Below are 21,044 nucleotides of genomic sequence, written 5' to 3'. Positions count from 1 at the left end.
TTGGTATCATAGGCGAAGTTTTAAGCATTTGAGCTTTTTTTTTTTATTTAAAGTCAGCCACCTTAACATACACAACGTTCTATCTCTCATATCTCGGCTGTGGTTTTTGGGAAAATTCCTTAAGGGTCCTCTTGTCGTCTCCAGAGTGTCTTAACTAACGAAGTGAAACTGTATCCAATGATAGTCTAAACAAGGAGAGAGTCCACTTGAATTCAGATTTTTCTCAGGCCTCCATGTCACTGTGACCCACAAAAAGATTTGGACACTTTTGTCCCCAAGCACGACCTCGCTGCTTCTTCATCTTAGACAAAAATAGATGCAAGTATAAACTATTTTCTCAGATGCACGTTTAAATGTTTTAAGAGGTGGTGATGAATTAGTCCCAGATAACAATGTCCTATGTCAAAAAACGAACTTTAATGGTTACCCAGAAGAAAGTATATTATTTATTATTTTGTATTTACACTTGAGTTTACATCAAAGAACTTGCAAGATGATTGTTGACTGAACAATGTGTCTGAGAGCTGGAAGACCACACACACCCCCACCCACCCTCAGGGGGTAAATTAGGACCTTCAACAAAAAGAAAAAAGAACTCCAATTATGGAAAGAAATTGTAATTTAGACCAAAAGAAATGAATCGATGTTGTCTTGTGTTTTATCTCTAAAGACATTGTTGACAGAATGTTAAAAAGGGATGTCGAAGGCAAAGGACACTGTAATACATCACACTTTGACTCTTTTCCTCTGTTTAGTCTCTCAGTTTCTTTGAACAAGAGCATACTTATGAGAATGATGACCAACTTGTTTTTAAACCATCAGATTAAAAACTCCTGTGTAGACAAGACCAAAAACACACGTCTGCTCTCGGTGCTTGGATTATCTTAAACATCTGCCAATTCAGCACAGCAGTGTGCTGACGGAAAGAGAAATACATCATCTTTTTGGATGCTACAATTCTACTAAAAGCAGGTCAGATGAGATGGTGAGACCACACGTTCTGAAATCCTGAAGAGAGAAGGGAGACCTGTTCTCAAGTGTTAGAGATGGGAAAGTCTGATCGTGAAGCGTCTCCGCCATTTCTCCTGAAACATTTCCTCCCGTCCACCTCTTCTTCCCACCTCCTTTCTTCCTGCTCTTTTTACCGATCGGGTCTTTGGAGGCAGAAGACTTTGGCCTGGTTGTCTCCTGAAGCGGTGACTGCGAGAGACGCTTCCCTGAAGGACAGATGAACAAAAGATCATTTAGTGATTGAAGAAAAAGGCTACAAACCATCACAATAATGCACCAAACTAGAGCCCGGCCGATGAAGGATTTTTAAGGCCGATATCGATACAAATATTAGGTTTTTATATATATATATATATATATATATATATATATATATATATATATATGTGTGTGTGTATGTATGTATGTATGTATACACTAAAATAATAGGATTGTTTTATTGTCACAACAGAACAGAGGAACATATTATAAAAAATATATTGAAGTTCTGATAAATAAAATATATAAAAATAAAGTTATGTCAAACGTCAAGTAACACAGGGAGGTTGTAGAGCACCCTCTGGTGGACAAATTATGCAACGCCAACACTCAGAACATGGTTGAAGGGTGTTTCGTCTGTTTTTATTTAAATATTTTATTTATTCTTTTATCATATATATATATATATATATATATATATATACCATCAAAAGTGGTACCTGTTGATGGTGAAGTTGAGGATCTCTGCGGCGTGGCCTCGGTACTCGCACACTAAGCTACCGGAACGAGCGTCCCATAACCGCAGCGCTCCGTCTAAGCAGCAGGTGGACACCACAGAAGAAGACTCTTCCCACTGCAGGTGAACGATGCCAGCCTGGGAGGAACACAGAGGGGAACGTCAGGGGGGGAACAGTTGTCACTTCTGACTCTAAAACCACTTGAACACTGGTTAGGTAGCTCCTCCTTCTCTGTATAGACAGCATATTTGAAGACGATTGGGTCTACGGAGCATCAGTGCTCGGACGTCCCGCCTTAGAGACCGTTTTTACCCTCAGGCAGTGAGCCTAATCAACAGCGGCACCTAGTGACGTAAGTGGCTGCGGATTGATTTCATTTCATGATGTTTTTATCTTTCTCCATTTTCTGTGGTGGCCGCGATAGCTTTTAGGTTGCTACAACATACCAGATTGCACTACTTATATTGCATTTTATTTAAATAAGACGGCCAGGGCAAAAGACATTTCATTGCATTCTCGCTGTACTTTGTACTTTCAAATGCACAGGACAAGAAACTTGAAACTTGGGATTGGTTTAAAGAAATGGCGATAAACCAGAGCACGTTTCTCTCCCATCTCGGAATGCTGTGCGGACTCGCCAGACCCTCCTCTGCCGCGCTGTGGAGGAGGGGCTGGGCAATGCGAGACAAGCAGACAAGAGTAAACAGAGCGATGACATGGGAATGGCATGGGGGAACTAAACTAAACAACTTGTTACCTCATGTTGGCACCTGTGCCTCAGGACCTGCGTCGAGAAGTCGTATATGGCCAGAGTCCCGTCAAGATACGCCAAAGCTACGAGCGGCAAGCTGGAATGGACAAGAAAGATGAAACATGTTCAGAAACCGTAGCGGAGCTTTAAAAAAAAAAAAAAAAAAAAAAAAACAATTGTCGGTATGGACACTGGGGATTTTCTGCAGTTTAGTGTCTACTTTTATCTCCAGTCATCGACACGGGAGGTCTCATCGCGTTAGGTGGCTTTGCGCTGCTTTACAACTCACATGTTGCAGAATCCCACAGATTCCACAGAGTTGGATTCTTCCTTGTCTGTTGACCCTTTGGCTTTGCCGTCCTCCACGGAGAACACTCCGACCACCTTCTCGCACAGACGACACGACGACAAGAAAAAACACAGAGATCGGAAGCTGACAGAGAACACTTACAAAGAATACAACAGCAGCTGCCACCACTGTGCTTTATCAGCGCACGCAACGGCGCAACTTTCTTCTCCGTTTTAACTCGAGAAGTCGTTCTGACACCCACCTTTCCCGTGGCGGTGTTGATGAGCTTGGCACAGCCGTCCACTGAACCGGTCAGCACCAGAGAGCCGTCCTTGTTACAGGCGAGGCAGGTCAGCGCCCCCTGGTGTGCGTCCCGACCTGTGGAACGAGACGAAACCCAAAATCGTTTGTCGTCATTTCATATAACATAGGACATGGAACACAGTTACGGCACATGAAGACAGAAATACCTTACATTAGCATGGGCTAGACAGATACAGACAACTAAAGACAACAACACAGACAGGGCAAACGATACTTGGGACAATACATGAACAATCAATGAGTGCAAGTGGAACTGTTGAGAAGGAACCGTTTGTATGCCTTAGGTCAGTGGTTCGCAACCTTTTTTCCTTGGCGCCCCCCCTCTACTTATGTTTTCTCAGAATTCTTGATTTGCAAATGCAGCCCAGAAACTGATAACTGTCTGCAATGTAGATTACTATTTTAAAAAGGTCCCATGACATGGTGCTCTTTGGATGCTTTCATATAGGCCTTAGTGGTCCCCTAATATTGTATCTGAAGTATCTTTCATATAGGCCTTAGTGGTCCCCTAATACTGTATCTGAAGTCTCTTTTATATAGACCTTAGTGGTCCCCTAATACTGTATCTGAAGTCTCTTTTATATAGACCTTAGTGGTCCCCTAATACTGTATCTGAAGTCTCTTTCATATAGGCCTTAGTGGTCCCCTAATACTGTATCTGAAGTCTCTTTTATATAGACCTTAGTGGTCCCCTAATACTGTATCTGAAGTCTCTTTTATATAGACCTTAGTGGTCCCCTAATACTGTATCTGAAGTCTCTTTTATATAGACCTTAGTGGTCCCCTAATACTGTATCTGAAGTCTCTTTCATATAGGCCTTAGTGGTCCCCTAATACTGTATCTGAAGTCTCTTTATATAGACCTTAGTGGTCCCCTAATACTGTATCTGAAGTCTCTTTTATATAGACCTTAGTGGTCCCCTAATACTGTATCTGAAGTCTCTTTTATATAGACCTTAGTGGTCCCCTAATACTGTATCTGAAGTCTCTTTCATATAGGCCTTAGTGGTCCCCTAATACTGTATCTGAAGCCTCTTTTATATAGACCTTAGTGGCCCCCTAATACTGTAGCTGAAGTCTTTTTCCCAAAATTCAGCCTTGGTGCAGAACTACAGCCACTAGGGCCAGTCCCACAATGAGCTTTCCTTAGGATGTTCCATTTCTGTGTCTGTAGCTATTGAGGAGGAGGGGGGGGCAAGGTGGAGGGTGGGGGTGTGGCCTTGACCAACTGCCACTTTGCTCGTTTGAAAGCCATGATGTCTCTCTCTCTCTCATGGGTGGGCCACATTCTCTGGGCGGGCAAAGCAGAGAAAGGGGAGGTAACCTTGCTCTTTATGACCTCATAAGGAGAAGATTCCAGATCGGCCCATCTGAGCTTTCATTTTCTCAAAGGCAGAGCAGGATACCCAGGGCTCGGTTTACACCTATCACCATTTCTAGCCACTGGGGGACCATAGGCAGGCTGGGGGAACGCATATTAATGTTAAAAAAAACCTCATAAAGTGAAATTGTCATGCCATGGGACCTTTAAAAATCACTGCTAATGACTGGGATTTCCCCAACAAAAACAAAGTCTTATACAACTAGTTTACGCTGAGTTTATGTTTGCTGCTCTTGTCTGTTTGATTAGGTTAGAACTTTGTATTTGATTATAAAGGCCTGATCCTTTTATAGCTTCACTTACTTTTTTTCACTTTACTTTTTTTTTTTTTTTTTTTTAATCATTGTCTTGCGTCTATTTTGTTCTATTAAACAATGACCTCCTTTAAACGACATGCAGCAAAATGCCGCAGGTCGGAGTCAAACCCGCGGCCGCTGCGTCGAGGAGTAAACCTCTATATACGTGCGCCTGCTCTACCAACCGAGCTAACCCGGCCACTCTCCTATGCTCTTAGCTTGAAGGAAAAAAAAAAAAAAAAAAAAAAAAAAAAAAAACACATCTCCTCATTGTCTCTCCTCAACTCTTCTATACATGTCTTGCGTGACCTTTTGTCAAGTTCCTATTTGTTATGGTTGTTCAATTATGCAAATGATAAGCCACCTAGACAACACAAATCCACTAGAAGCCTAAAATATGAACGATAACCGGCAGGATGAAGCTACAGCCGAGAGCTGCTGGACTCACCTTTAATGACGTGGACAGCGGTCCCCTGCTTCAAATCCCACACGCGTACTGTGCCATCCTCATAACCCACCACAGCCCGTTTACCTGGAGACAAACGAAGGGGGGGAAAAAAAAAATAATAATACACAATTCAGTGTTTTGGGGGTTTTCTTACACTTAGACTTTTAAGGACTCGTTTTTTTGGTGAGTGACTTTGTGTCTTGTTTTCCCGTCTCTCACCGTCGGGGAGGACTTTGCCGCTGGTCGCCTGGCACGCAGAACTCTGGAAGGTTTTACAGTCTCCCGACGGGATCTTCCACATCCACACGTTGCCGTCGTCCGTTCCCGCCAGCAGCACCGGAGCGCAGGGATGCCACTCCAACCACTGAGGAGGAAGCAGGGCAGACGGCAACCAATCAACAGCTGCTTTACCACGCACATCATTTCCCTCTAATTAATTTCCCCGGCGCAGTTTTGTGCTGGTGGCCAACGAGCAGATCTTAGGACGATCACGGGTTGTGTGCCTCGCAAAAGAGCAACTCTGCAGGTCGCGGTTGAGCGAGGGGAGACAAAGAGCTAAACAAGACGCACGTCCAGGCCGATGCAGTATTTCTGGAGTACACTCTTACACACGCATACACAGTACGCACACGTCACACACGCGCATTCTCCGCACGGAAGCCCTTACCTCCAGATCTCCCACTTCGAAGGACCAGATCTCCTCTTTGGTGTCTACTTTCCACACTTTAATCACGCCGCTCATGTCACCCGTAGCTACCATAGAGGAGTCATGGCTGAACAAGGCGCACGTCACAGAGTCCTTGTGACCTGTGGAAACAGAAGGGAAAGAATTGCTTTTGTAGATGCGGTCTTTTATCTTTAAGCCTCAGAGTGGCTATGCGTCACCACTACAGCTTTCCTCAACTGGCAAGTAACATCGACTACAGGGCGTAACCACCAAAAGTGGAGAAACAGAAAGGATTCAAAACGTGCTTGGTGTGAACGCAGCCCTTTCGGGCGGGGAGCCGAAGCCGTTATCCATGCTCTCTTCAAAGCCACCAGACTCCATAGACAAAAACCCGTAATTTTACCTTCGCAGGACACGGGAGTTGCTGGTCTACTGCTGCCTCGGTCGGTTAGTTTGTTTGTGTTATTGTGTAACTTTGGTGTTTTTGGCTTAGTTCGGATTCATCAGAGTCACACAATTACACAAACAAATGAACCGATCGAGGCAGCGTTAGACCAGCAACCCCTGTGTTCTGCGAGGTAGAATTACTGTTTTGTCAAAAGGAGTCTGGTGGCTCCGAAGAGACCATAGATATATTAATAACGGCTTCAGTTGCCCCGTCAAGAAAGGGCTGATGGCAAGGTAAATCGGTGAAAATATTCATACACATAAACCGATATGGATTCATTTAATGGGTCAAATTTTTTTGATGGCTTAAAGGTGCTCTAAGCGATGGCACCCGTTTTTTAGGCTATAACATTTTTTGTCACATACAGTAAACATCTCACTATCTAGCTAGCTCCCTGTCCCCTGAACACACTGTAAACAAACGCAGTCTCTGTAGACAGCCCCGGCTCCACAAACGGCAACAAAAAGAAAATGTGCCAACCTGCACCACCAAACAGTGTTCCAGCCAATAACAAGAAGGATTTGGGGGATGGGGGAGGGGACAGGATGAGGAGGAGGGAGGGGCAAGCTAGCCTACGTTTTGTTTGAAAATACTTTGAACGTCAACAAGAAGTGACTTTACCCAACATCGCTTAGAGCACCTTTAAATATGTTTTTGCTGCTGCTGCTGCTGCCCCCCCCCCCACCATTTACAGCGGTACATTGCTTAGCTTCTGCCTGCTTCTCCAAACTGGGAGACGTTCTGACTGATATCTACTGTATGCAATACACTGGCTATGGTCGCTCATGCAACCCAACTTCAAAAAGAATCCTAACTATCCCTTTAACTCTCACCTGTGCACTCCAACAGAACTTCTCCATCGCTGACCCTCCACACGTAGGCCTTGTCATCCTCTCCTCCTGTTACAGCCATGCTGTTTGTTGCAGGATCCAAACTCACGCAAAACACCGAGCCTGGACAGAAGAAGGGGTCAGAGCCATTGCAAAGTTGACCAGGCTGAATCGGCCTGATCATAAGAGCACGAACCTGAGGCAAGGCGTTACCTGTGTGTTTGGAGAAGGTGAGCTCGCTGTCGTCTTGCTCTGCTTCCATCTCGTCCTCGGTCTCCCAGCCCTCGTCGTCATCGTCTGCGTTTCCAGCGTCTTCAAAGTCAACGTCCTCCAGCTCGTCGGCCAAATCATCTTAGTGAGAAAGAGAGAGAAAGTTAGAAGGAAGGAGATGACTAGAGGAGGGGGCCCCATCAGCTGGAAAATGCCACAACAATTCCAGAGCTGTGCCTCTAAACTTGTCAGAAAGTAAAAGTGTCATTTGCAGTTCAATTTAGTTGATCTTTTAGAGCAGGGGTCGGCAACCTTAGGCACGCGTGCCACCATGGGCACGCGGGACCTTAACCAATGGCACACTGGCAATATGTGTGCAAGAGAGTTATTGATGTGTTGAAATCATGGTTGAAATGCTGAAGCACTCTCTCATCCGCATGCCAAATTACATCTTTCACAGTTGCGCAACCTCATAGGTGCCGATACCGTGGGAGCTCGAGCACCCACGGAAAATACTGAGCACCCACGTGTGCCAGACTCCCAGTTCATTTTTACATTCATTTAATATTAAACATTGCAGATGGTGCTAAGTGGAGCGTCTGTCATAGAGTGATTGGTCATGGCGGTGGCATTGATTTATAATTTCCCACGAAGCTGATTAAACTTATCATCTCTAATCCTATCTCTATCTGTGAGAAGTGGTGCTGTCCTGAGTTGAAAGATAGCTTACTTTACGGCTTTAGTACGGTGTGTGTGTTCGTGTCAGCCGCTGTCCATTTCCTAAGGTTCTGAAATGCAAACATTTTTGACTACTTTTTTTTTTTTTTTTTTTTTTTTAAAGGGTGTGCGCGTGTGAGCACCCACGGAGGAAAACATAAATCGGCGCCTGTGCGCGACCTGTTATTTACGGTAGTTTGATTGACTCATATCTCTGACTGGGAACAATACAAAGAGGATTACCAACGGCCGCTGGGGCAGATGAACTAACGCTAGTCTCGTTACTGTAAGGAGGCTACATTAAATCCTTTGTGAGTTAAAAGTCAATACTTATCAGTGCACTCACCTGTGTAGACCGGCATAAACATGCAGGAGGCGATATTTCAATCTGCTCTGTCTGCTCACTACACTCTTGTCCACCGCGCTGTTTTACGCAAACACAGCTTTATACTCTGCAAATAGCTAATTTTTTACAAAACAAGCTAAAAGAAAAGCTGTCGGTTTGTAGTCTGTTTATCTTAGTTTGCAGGGAATCTTGAAATTTGGACAAATTCTTATAAACTTAAGCTGTCTGAAGAAACCATCCTCTCCGCTGGAGCGGTAAATATGGATGCATTATTAGACCAAAACAAATACATGTGGCTACTTAATATGCACGTGAATGACGCAATCGTTATGTTCATGTTGATAATGATGCTGGTTGTGTTATTATTATTTTGCCACAGCATCGTTTCATTGAAAATGAGGCATACAGGACCTGCATATCAGTCCATTCATCATTAAAGCTGGGCTTTTCCACATCAACTTTTCCTTCAGGCTCTTTGACAGTGATAGTTTTGTCCGCCCATTTTCCACCAATCAGGACTGCATACTAAAACCATGTTTCCATAATCATAATAATAATATACAATAATAATAATACTTACAAGGTCCTGATTATGAGAAATACATGTTATCAAATGTTGCTATGGAATAAAATTACAGATTCCCTGGATATTACATTTTGATGTGATGTCATAATAAAACTTAATGTTAAAATGGCACACTAATAAACAAGAAATTTTGAAAAGGGCACTTCATATCAAAAAGGTTGCCGACCCCTGTTTTAGAGCATACAATCAACCTAATCACCTCCTTTAAGACTACACAGTTACCAAGACAAATGTCTAGCTGTACAGTTCAAATGTGGTTCAATTCAATTGCAGCATTTAACCCATCCTAAGCATTACGCTGAAGTTAGCTTCCGATTCAGCAGGGAAACATAACATACATTGCTGGGACTGATCCTCCGTTTTTTGAACCTCCTACTGTATTGAAAGCCTGAAAGTCGTTAAGGTAAATTATTAATTATGTCTTAAAACACATTTTTATATCTGTGAAAGCTTTATTGTTTTTATGAGAATTTTTGAGATTTGAGATTTTTTTCACATGATGACAACTTTGAACAAGGTCCACAGTGAAAACCACTAGACTTATCAAATCTGGACTTAAGTATCCCAGAGAAGCTAAAGATTCTTAAAAACACAATTTCAGATTTGTGAAAATGCATTAAAAATGGAAGATTGCACTGTTTTTTCTTCTTCTTCGGATTTAGACCACATTGGACCAGGTTTTCCTTAAATGTCCCCTTAAGTGCTGAATAAGAAGCCGCCACGTGAATGACGTTCTATGTAATATTTGTAATTATTTTTGTGTGCTTTTTTTGTGCGTTTTTTGTCTATGTACTGCTGGCTGTAAACCAAAAACGCTGGTATCGGGAAGTACTGGAGTTTATGCACCGATCCGATACCACGTAATGAAGCCCTAATGAAAATCTACGTTAAAGTAGTTTTCCGTTATAACTGACTGTCAAACTGGACAATAAAAGTGTTTAAGTGTTTGTTCATGTTTCACAAAGAGTTTAACCCGAGCCAGGCCGTACAAGATAAAAATAGAAATCATATCACATCCATACAGGGATAGTAGTATACAGTTGTTAAAACATAAAATATACGACACGCTGGTATCGGATCGGTACTCGGTATCGGAATTGGTATCGGGAAGCAAAAAATGGAATCTCTAAGTGGAACCTTGAACCACATATCAGCAGCATCCGGAGAGCAACTTGGGGCTCAGTGTTTTGGTCAGGAACACTTTGACATGCACCTTCTTTAAGACTAATTACGGTGACCGAAACAAATGTCGAGTCTTACACGGTTGTCAAAGGAAAACGTTGCCAAACGTGACTACTTGAAGTAGTAACAGCTGTAAACAGTTATCAACCAACCGGGACCAGGCTCCATCTCGTCGAGGTCGATGACTTCAACGATTTCCTCATCTCCGTGGAGCTCAATCGCATTCCCCTGCGTGTTGTTGTCCATGCTGTTAGCGGGCTAAAAGCTAGTAAAACAACCGAAAAGCATGGGGTGCGAGTACAGCTCGCTAAGCTCTGACTTTAGGTTAACGTTACCTCACTTTGAGTCCTAGCCCAGTTAGAAGTCACACTTTCGCTCGCTACGCAAACGCCGCATTCAGTGTTGTGAATTTAAATAAACAGAAGTTAGATATTAAACGAACGGCATCCCCATGTTTTCTTCACATGCTGCGGTGACTGAAGAGACAGACGCATAATGATGACGTGAGGTGGGCGGGTAAGCGAGCATCCGGGAGATTCTGAGGCTAACAAGCCATCACCTTCCGTTAGCATCCCATTGACTGCCATTCATTTTGGCGTCACTTTGACAGCGAATAACTTTACATCTGAAGCGTTTAAAGACTATGTTTGTCCATTGTTTATTTCTAAAGAAACGCGACAATGTATAAACGATTCAATTACCTTGTATCTCACGTTATGACCTATGGTTATGACCCCGTATTAGCCGTTTTTGTCATAACCACGAGACTTTCTGTCGCACTGTAGAGAAATTACCGTATAGTACAGGATAAGCTCGCAGGCAGTTTCGACTCACATTAGCTGTTTAAGTTTAATTACTAATGTTAACTAGCATTTTCGTTAGCAATAATTAGCCTGTGCCCATGTTATCTCCTTACATATACCTACGCTCTCCGTCTCTGCAAGATTGGGAATGATTGAGATTTCACTTGGCACAGCTACCAGAAGACTTCCAACTTTTCAGACAGGTTGCTCACGTCAAAGGCACGTCGTCAAGCTTAGTTTGAGTCTGCGCAGTGCGCTCAGCCCTCACCGGAAACGTGCTTCTTCTTCACTGGTCTCCGTCCGTCTTTGCTTTACTCCGTCGAAGTCATGGTCGAAGTTAGCGTTGTTTACCTCAGTGGGCCACATGCTGGCGGCGCTATGCAAAATAAATATATATAAACTTCTGGTCATCGTTCAACACAAGTATTGTGTCATAGGTGGTATTTTGTTAATTCAATGTGTTAACTAGCTAGTTGTTTGTTGCCGTTTTTTGTTTTTTTTTCTCGTTGGTGCGAACATGGCTTGCTGTGTAGCAAACATGTGTTCTAACAGACAAGGTTCCGGGTTAAGCTTTTTCAGGTAAGTCCACAGTCTCCATCAGTATAATGCAAGATTATGATTATTTGAATCATCATTATATATAAGCCTGGCAATTCGCTCATGAGTTTTACAAGTAGCATGATGTGCAGTTGTTTTAATCGCGTAGCCAGACCTACGCAAAGCTAACGTAAACGTTAATGCCTCAGAGCTGCTCTCTTTCCCACATCAAAAAGTAGCCTATTTCAGTCCTACATGCTGTACTCCGTCATACACTAGCCCAAAATAGTGCCCAGTTAAATCTTATATACTGTCTATGAGTTAAATGCTTTCCACCATTTTTAATATACCACCACAGCCACATTTTATTGTTTTGGTTGGATGCGAGTCACAGATCAGCTTGTGCATTGTCCCTGCAGTTGATTCTCAACTGAGGGGGGGTAGTGAGATCATTTTAAAGTAGCAGATTCTTTGAGAAAAAAACAAGTGTGCCTAGTGTGCTGTTCACACTAGGCAGTTGGCAGTCTGAGGTTGAGAACGAACCATTGATGTAGCTTGTAGTGACTTTGAGGATTCATTTTCTGATATACGCTTTTTTTTTCTTTTCTTGTCAGGTTCCCCCTCAATGACAAAGACCGGTTGAAGCAGTGGATACACAATGTCAAGAGAAAGAGCTGGACGCCAACCAAGCATTCTCGCCTCTGCGCCATTCACTTCAGACAGGACTGTTTCCTCGTTTTCCGGGAAAAAATTATGCTTAAACCAGACGCTGTGCCAACCATCTTCTACCCAGATTTACACGCGAAGGCCAAGGTGAGGCACACCAGCGTCTGTAGGAACGCGACGGTTAGGAAGACCGACCCTGCCACGCAAGCGCGTAGACGCAGGAACGTCAGTCATGACCACGATTACATCGGTTGCGCTCCCAGCGAGCCGCAGACAGTCGAGGTGAACGTAGCCAGCTGCGAGCGTAGCCCTTCTGCAGACCACGGCGGGTACTCGCTGAAAAACTCCGCCTGTCCTCTACAGAGGAAGGCGCCGCTTCTTCAGAGTAGATTGCTTTCTTGCAAGAAAAAAATGAAGCTTCAAGAGCAGACCATCCGAAGACTGAAACAGAAAGTGGCGTCTCCCTCCTCAGTTGTTCCAAGTTGCTCGTGTTCTTGCAAGAAAAAAGTGAAGCTTCAAGAGCGGACGATCCGAAGACTGAAACAGAAGGTGAAGTCTCTCTGCTCGGTTGTCACCGAGCTGGAAGAGAAGCTGCGTGTTGCCACCAACGGCGGTGACGTGCTGGAGGCTTCCTTTAGCGGAGAAATTCAAGTGATCCTTGAGTAAGGCGCACAGCATCGCCCCCCCAAAAGACTGATCTCACCTCACCTCGGGCCATCACTGGAAAAAAAGTGCTTCTAATTGACTTCACCGGTCCCTGTCGAAGTCCATTTCTTTCACCGTCTATGGATAATAGGCTACTGCTCAGAAAATATTGCATAACCTTTTTTGGAGGATGTTTCAATGGCTGAGGTTGATTTCTAAAGATGCTTCGACCCCTTATTACGTTATTTCTGTTCATAAACATTGTCGTTAAAACTAAATCTTTTTGTCGTTTTTTTTTTTGCATTTTGTATCACACTTAAGCGTGATAGCATATTAATAGGCTACTAGAATAACTGCTACTACCGCACTACAACAGATTTTATTTTTTATTATTTATTTTGTGTTTTTTATGCTTAGTTTTGTGCACAGAACAATTCTGTCTCAATGTAGTCATCATAATAAGCCAGTTCCAATAAAGAGATGTTTACCTGACAGGAAATCAAGATGACAAGAATCAGCCCTATAATTAATCTCTTTGTCCTGGCAATCACAAAGAGAGAGAGAGAGATTTGTTAAATCATAGTTCATAGTCAAAGTACTGTTAAATTAGGAAGAAAAAAAATCCCTAAAAGTAAAAAAAAAAAAAAAAATTATTTGTTTATGTATTTGCTTATCCTTTTTCAATTACCTACTTTTTATGTTTTTTTATTATTTATTTTTGTCTTTACATGTGTAACTGTCCATGCACATCCTCATGGTGTCATTGTGACATAAAGTTAAAAGTGAAATAAATTCCCACAACTACTAATAATATTTAATTATATTTTCAATTTCATCTGCATCATGTAGATAATATTAAATTTAATTAATTATATATATATATATTTTTTTTACATAGTTCTTATTTTTGTGCTGAGTATTTTCTCCAGAAGCAGCCCAGGAAGCAATAGTCCTTGCATGTGCAAAAATGTCTCGGCCACTTATTCACTCTTAAAATATCAGTGCAAAGTGTTCCTCGTCGTGTGGTTGTAATGTGTCCTTTTACAGTCTGACGGCCTGATTACAATACGTTCCCTTCTCTTACAATGTGAAAAAACCCCGCTGTGTTAAATCTTGTTAGAAAAGAAATGATTCTCTCTCATCCCCTCAATGATTAACACTCAGTGGTCTTTGAGTACTACACTGAAAGGTCAGACGAGTATGAATCATCACGCTCTTCACCACAGGCGGTTGTAGTGTCACTAAACTGTAATTTACTTGTCTGGTATTACTGGAACAAAGGTTAAGCATTTAGAAAAAAGTGACGTGTGTGTTTACGCAAAGTCATGAACTCACGTTGAGCGTTAAGTTTGAAATAATAATGAATGAAATTGGCTCTGGTGCCTTGGATAACAAAATACAGAAGTGGCAGTAGCTCAGTCTGTATAGAGTGGGTTGGGAACCGCAGGGTTGTTGGTTCAAGTCCCCATATGGATCAAAAGTATGGTGGTGGACTGGTAGCTGGAGAGGTGCCAGTTCACCTCCTGGGTGCTGCTAAGGTGCTCTTGAGCAAGGCACTTTCCTGGGCACTCTGACGTCTCTCCATTAGTGCATGTATAAGTGCTGAGCGTGTGTGTAATAACAACAGAGTGAAAACATTGTGATTTCCCCTTGCGGGATTAATGAAGTATACATTATTATTATTATATTAGAAACGCTATGATTGCTGCATTATTAAAGGGATACGCCACCGTTTGTTGAAATAGGGCTTATCACGGTCTCCCCTAGCTGTATATAGGTGGGCCAACGCATTTTTTGTGCATGCATTGTTTTAGTCCGGTGCAACACTGGCAGCTCCGCCGCTAGTTAGCTTAGCGTAGTGAATGGAATCCTATGTTGCCGGTTAGCATGCTGTGAGTAAAAGTGAGCCAACAAAAGACAAAAAAAACAACCTAATTACTTGCAAAAAAATGCGTTGGCCCACCTATCTACAGCCAGGGTAGACCAGGATAAGCCCTATTTCAACAAACGGTGGCGTATTCCTTTAATGCAAGAACCTTCAGCTTTAGTTTTCTTGTTAGGGGACTTTATGGTAGATTATGGTAAATAATGTCATGATTTTGGCAGCTAGACAGGTCAGATGACACTGTTTAGAGAGATTTTAGGGAGTTAAACTGTTGGGGGATGAGAGTAAGATTTTGAAAAGTGTGAGTGACATGTCCCCCAAGATCACCTCAGTGCAATCAGTCCAGCAGAGGGCCGATGTTCAGCTCGAATCCTGACCTCTGTGCTTCGAATAATGAGATGACAAACTTCAGTTTCTAAGTTGACATTTAGATATATTTTTTTTGTAAGACTGCAGCAAAACCACAGGAATAACATTAGAAGCCAACTCCCATTTTAAAAGGAGCTCTTCTCTCCAATCAATCAGGTTCCCTTGGCCTGAGATAGTTCATGAACACTTAACACAGTTTGTCTACTTCAGGTTTTTGGGGGTTTTATGTCTCTTGCTATATGCTGCTGGCAGGGCTTGCGCACTGCATGCCCAAATAGCTTTTACTGGCTGCCCGGGCCCTCTATTGCAAGCCTTCCCCTGGAAAAATACAACCATCTCATGATGTGGTGAGATGTGGAAACACCAGGGGTGTACATTATTCAGACATTTTAAAATCTGCAGGGAGCAGTGAGAGATTTATAAGCTCTCCGTTCAGTTATGAGTAAGAGGCCGTTGAACGTTCCCTCTGGAAATTTAGATGACATTAAGTTACGACACTGGTTAAAGCCGCTTTATTTCGTCTATCTGTTTTCGGCAGTTGTTCAGCTCCTGTTCACATTAGAGCCTCCACCACTGTCGGATTAATTAAGCACGTTTTTTTGGACATTTGTACCACACTGCGCAGAAGGAGCATACAAATGCTGATCCAAGAGCTGATGTTTTCCCATAAAATGAAATGTAACTAATTTCCTATGCCAAAACATGGCAAGTATAGTCACTCTTTTAGCAAGAAAAAAAGCATTTGGAACAGCGGTTAGAGACCATCACGAGACACTTAAGTCTCCATTAAAACCCAGACTAGATCAAATTATTTTAGGCTCATAGAAGCTGTTTGAGGAACAGAGGTGCATGACTAGAATTCCGAAAATATCCACAAAAATAAACTTAGATTGGTCACATCTAATATTGACAACATGAGTGAATAACGTATGGGAAGGTGGATATTAATCCTAGTCATAGGCTGTATATAGGCTACAGCCTCCAGTCAGGAGGAACAGGAAATACCGTATATATATATGCAGCAGAGATCATGAGCTGATTATGACCTTATAGGAAACATGTGATTCAGTCCCTGCCCTGAGCGACCGGGACACCCGATGAAACATATCAATCATGGGATGAAAATAAGTTATTTCACCTCTTTCAGTTGTCTTTTACTTTGTTAGGATCTCTTGTGAGGTTATGGACAGATTGTCCATATGATTTGACTCACCGGTAGTACATTTTTTTTTTACATTACATTACATTATACTTCTGTATAATTCACCTACGAGTGTAGTATTTTTTTACATTGTTGTATTGGTATTTCAAATACTTCTTCCGATACTGAACATGCAGCCACATTTGGATGAATTCAAAATTCGGATAACATAGACAGGGGACTTGATTCGTTTGCAGGGGGCAGGAAATCATTGCTCTGAGTGTTTTCCACTTTGTCTTTTGAATCTGCCTATTTTTTTTTATTATTATTATTTTTTTATTTTTTTTTACCCCAGACATTATGGAACAGCACGTTGGGTGGGCTTCTCTCTGCCGTCATAGGGACCAGGAGCGACCCGTCATAAAAAACATTTTTCGGTTTATCACTCAGGCAAGCTGGTTTACGTCTGAAAAGCAGGACACTCTGGGGTGCTGCTACTTTATAGGCACACACACACACACACACACACACACACACACACACACGGAAACACACCGCTGGACCATGTGTGAGTGTGCGCGCGAGCACGTGCGTGTCTGTGTGTGTGTGCGTGTGCGTGCACCTTTACGCACACGCATGCACGCACACACAAACAGTATCAGTAATAAGGCCTTGGAGCTGGAGCTGTGTGAGAGGTAATTACTCCATGCAGCTCAGCAAGGCTTTGATGGAAAGTTTTTAGACTAACTGGCTCGACTGTAAGAAGCCTTGACTCTGCTTCTCTCTTTTTTTTTTTAACGAGAACTCTTTATGGCTCCTTTTTTTGCTCTCTTTTCGCTCTTAAACGCTCCAGTTTCATGGCATCCTGGAAAGGTTTCACGTCTCGTTTTTTAAACATAACATACAAGAAAAGAGTCACTTTAGGGTTTGACATGCTGTCAAAAGCAAGGTGAGACATTCAGAAAGTTGTTGTCTTTCTGTCAGCGTGTTTACGACGCTGAGGTCCAGTCTGCTTTGTCTGCGCGCTGCGTCTGACTCATGTGGGACCGTGTTGGGTGAGACGACGGCTTCCCTTCTCCAACCACTAAAAACCAGTTGTGTGTGTGTGTGTGTGTGTCTTGCAAGTGGTCTGGTCCACAGCCTGTGTGTGATGTGTCTGCGGTGGTAAAGCATGAGCGGTAGTTTGCGCAGGCCGTGCGCGCGCGCGCGCGCCTGTTGACTTTCTAAAGCCTGGTTGCTGCTCCTTTTAGTAGTATAGTATTTTTGGAACATCATTACTCAGCTGAGCTGTGTTTTTAGCCAGAGCCATGTAAGGTACTTTAGTACAGATGCTTTTTTTAAGGCTTCATGCTCCAAATAAGAGAACTCATCACCTCCTTCCATTTCAGGTCTGTATCTATCCTATTGGTACTAATAACCTTCCATTTCAGGTTTGTATCTAGTATTGATAGCTCCACCGATACTAGATACAAGCCTGAAATGGAAAGAGGTGATAGTGGCTCCCCTGGATGTAAAAGTAGTTAAACTAACATAATCAGTGATTTGGCAACCCCAGTGTGATGTTCACTGAATTGCAAATGTGCTGCTCTGGGCAATATAAGCCAATCTAATCCCTGCTTTGACATCACTGCTCTGGACGCACTCACACATACACACACTCACGCGTGCACTATACCCACATTTGAGTGTTTTATGCATGTCTGCATCAGCGAAAAGCCTGTGGACAAACACCACAGATGTCCAAGACCGATTGGTGTGCTCCCTGACAGAAAGGTATAAATATGTCTTTCAGAATATGGTAGGAGGATTGTGTAAGAAAGTTAGCAATTTATCTGAAAAGAATCATATAACATAAGTCTTCACATTAATACCTATTTTTAAGCACTCTATTATTGGTTTTGCTGGTGGTTTTACTTTGTGTGTGTGTGTAATGGATGGATGGATTATCCAATTATATTTATTTGATGGGTTATAATTTCATCACTGATTGATTTTGATTAGATTTTGATGGTAAATTCCCCCAGAACTAAACTTTGGGTTTACTGCTAATTTAACAAACGTTAGCATGCTAACCTGCTAAACTAAAAAGGTGAACATGCTAAAAAATACAGCTACTAAATATAAGCAGGTTAGCATTGTTATAGTGAGCATGTTAGCATGTCATTAGCATGTATCTAACTTCAACCTCACAAAGCCACTAGCATGGCTGGAGACTCTTGTTATTTATCAGCCTATATGTCTAATTTCATAAAACATCTGATCTTTTCAGTGCAGGTTTGGTAGTTTTCACTAAGTTATCATTTAGTTGCAGCTATTGTTAAGTATTTTAGAGAGAGGCTGGATTTTTGAAGGCAGAAATTCTTCCCAGGTTTTTGCAGATCCTCACAAACATTAAAGGTGCAATATGTAATATTGTGTGTAATACTGGCAGCTAGCGGTTAAAATAGTTACTGCACTACCAATTCAAAATACTGGAGAGTCGTCTCCCCCACTAAAAATGCCACTACCTTGCCGACGGAACACACTTCATTGGCTTAGAATTACGGCAACAATCGCTAAACACACTGCAAACTCACAGTCCTCTCTTTCCGATTTACAGCCCCCCTCTCGTGGTTTAAAATAACTCACCGTTGTCGGCTCCAGCCGCTGAAGAGGCTACACGCTGTAAACAGCCATGGGCTGCCTGCCTGGTCCTCCCGGTAACGTTAGCAGTTAGCAGGGTTAGCATGGCGGCGTTAGCCAGGACCAGTCAGGATCACTTTACCGGCTTTCTTAATTGTTTTTGCGAGTAACCAACTCGGTTACTCTAGCTATATAATTCAATGTGAGTACACAAATGTTGAAATGACAAAAAATGCCCGTCCCTAGTAGCTGTGATAAATTAGCCTGAAGCTAATGCTTACCGGTTCAGGAGGAAATAAGCCAACTCCGCGTCCTTTTGGGCTCTAAGCTGTCTCCATCTTTCAAATACATCTCCAATATTTACCAGGGGGTTGTTACGTCTCTGGTCACGCAACTGTTAGAAACATGCTGTTTTCTTTTTTTTATGTCATGTAGAATCTATCTCCGTTGATCCTGTTCGTTTGTTTGCTGCTTTCATGGCTGTACTACCGTTACAGCTGTAGCGAGTTTACGTTTTTACAGATATATCTGGCAACCCGGCCTGGCTGTCAAACTGGGCCGTTGATAACAACACACAGATCAAAACATAAACATAAATTCCATCACGGAATGTAAATTTCAAAAAGAAAAAATACTGAAATTAGCATTGTTGTCAGAAAAGATAGTATTTCAGTTTAACATGTTTCCTTAATATCTGATGAGGCATTGGTGTCATTTTTGGATTTATTACAGTACAAATATTACATATTGGACCCTTAATTAAACTATGTTCAACACTGCTAATAAGTGGTTGAAAGTGAATGTGATGTCCAGCATATATGTGTGTCCAGGATTATCATGCTCTCTCAGACATCTATGCTCTCTCAGATATGTATCTTATTTTCCATATAATATATTATGCAGAGAGAGGTCTGCAGCCATACAGGGTTTAGTCCTAATGAGCTTACTCAAGCATAAAAACATCAGAGATGCCTCCAAGACCGACCGCCTTACGTAACCGATGCTCCGTAGCTCATCCGCAGAAATTCTAATCCTCTGTTGCCATAGATACGGCTGTCCCACCGGGCCTCCCCTGTACTCCAAAAAAAGGAGCGACCTCAATTAATAAATGCAAACACAAAAAGGTCTTTTGACAGTAATGGAAGTGGTGAAAGTGACCTATAGGGAAGTACAGGGCTCACGTAAGCGTGCACCTGCCCCGCTGAAGTCTTGGAACTGCTGGTGGACCCTGGCCTCTGATCTCCCTGTAGAGGAGGAGGTTAAGTGAAAATATGACCCTTTTCCCACCAATGTTAGCATGCATATGCCGGTTTTAAACCCATAGATATAAAACACTAGATACAACACGTCTTTCTGGATATTTCACCTGGGCACACATCTTGGCAGTGATTAAGTTAAATCACGTTTCAACCACTTCTACTCTTTGTTGGGTTGGCCTGGACCATTCAGGCCCAGAATCTATGTTTCATGTTGCAATGAGCAAGAATTGGATAAAAACGTTCATTTTGCCAGTCCTGGTTATGGAAAGTGTTGAATAATAGAAGGGAGTTTAGTAATGTTGCAATAGATCTCAGGCAGCAAAATGCTTTCTATAATTGGCAATCACAACACAAATGTTGCAATAACACAACATGAAATGTGTTTTGTGTGTGTTGTGTTTTTTTTCAAGCTTATTTGTTCCTTATAAACAGTTACTGTATAGCGAATAGCGGAACATTTTGCAGGGATACTACTACAGACAAATCACAGCACAACTACAACAAAATCACGTAAGCACATCGTAAGAGCACTGCTCATAACATAGACGATACAAATATATAGCCCATGCAATGCATTCATGATGAAATTGCTTCAAAAATCTGATGTTCAAGGAGCATTCGAGCAATGTAATAATGGCATCATAGTAGATCTAAACTCAGTTAAGGTAATTAGGAACACACCACTGATAGCAACTGTAAGTGACAGCCTATTATGATTTTGATAAAGCATATTAAAGTTATAATGATCACAATAGCATTATAATGTTACTATAAACTAACCTCTGTGTAGCATAGACACACTTATTATTAGTGTAAGTTTATTATAGGGATGTTATTATGCATTTTTTTTATAAAGGCTATAAGTTGGGTATGAAGTAGGGCACCACAATACTTAATTCAAAATGGTTTGACACA

General features: G+C 42.2%; 2 protein-coding genes across 3 annotated transcripts; one reads left to right on the top strand and one right to left on the bottom strand.

The window, feature by feature from the left end:
• Nucleotides 1-398: 398 nt before the first annotated feature.
• On the bottom strand, nt 399-19,192 carry aamp (angio-associated, migratory cell protein). 2 transcript variants are annotated; one of them, XM_028572252.1, is made up of 11 exons: nt 19,152-19,192; nt 7,375-7,512; nt 7,165-7,284; nt 5,884-6,023; nt 5,436-5,580; nt 5,217-5,300; nt 3,030-3,145; nt 2,768-2,862; nt 2,485-2,575; nt 1,710-1,864; nt 399-1,217 (listed from the first exon to the last, which is right to left on the bottom strand). In XM_028572252.1, exons 2-11 carry the CDS (start codon nt 7,421-7,423, stop codon nt 1,142-1,144), a joined length of 1,071 nt encoding a protein of 356 aa, XP_028428053.1. In that variant the 5' UTR covers nt 7,424-7,512; nt 19,152-19,192; the 3' UTR covers nt 399-1,141. The 2 variants fall into 2 exon arrangements, with proteins under 2 accessions (XP_028428053.1, XP_028428052.1); XM_028572251.1 differs by lacking the exon at nt 19,152-19,192 and adding an exon at nt 10,355-10,752.
• Nucleotides 11,211-13,131, top strand: LOC114551140 (THAP domain-containing protein 1). Its single transcript, XM_028572253.1, has 2 exons — nt 11,211-11,584; nt 12,157-13,131. The coding sequence occupies exons 1-2, from the start codon at nt 11,523-11,525 to the stop codon at nt 12,872-12,874; spliced, it is 780 nt and encodes a 259-aa protein (XP_028428054.1). The 5' UTR covers nt 11,211-11,522; the 3' UTR covers nt 12,875-13,131.
• Nucleotides 19,193-21,044: the final 1,852 nt, after the last annotated feature.

Source organism: Perca flavescens, chromosome 24, assembly GCF_004354835.1.
Source record: "Perca flavescens isolate YP-PL-M2 chromosome 24, PFLA_1.0, whole genome shotgun sequence".
Classification (NCBI taxonomy): domain Eukaryota; kingdom Metazoa; phylum Chordata; class Actinopteri; order Perciformes; family Percidae; genus Perca; species Perca flavescens.
Note: the sequence above shows the minus strand (reverse complement) of the source record. Positions and strands in the feature narration are given on the sequence as shown.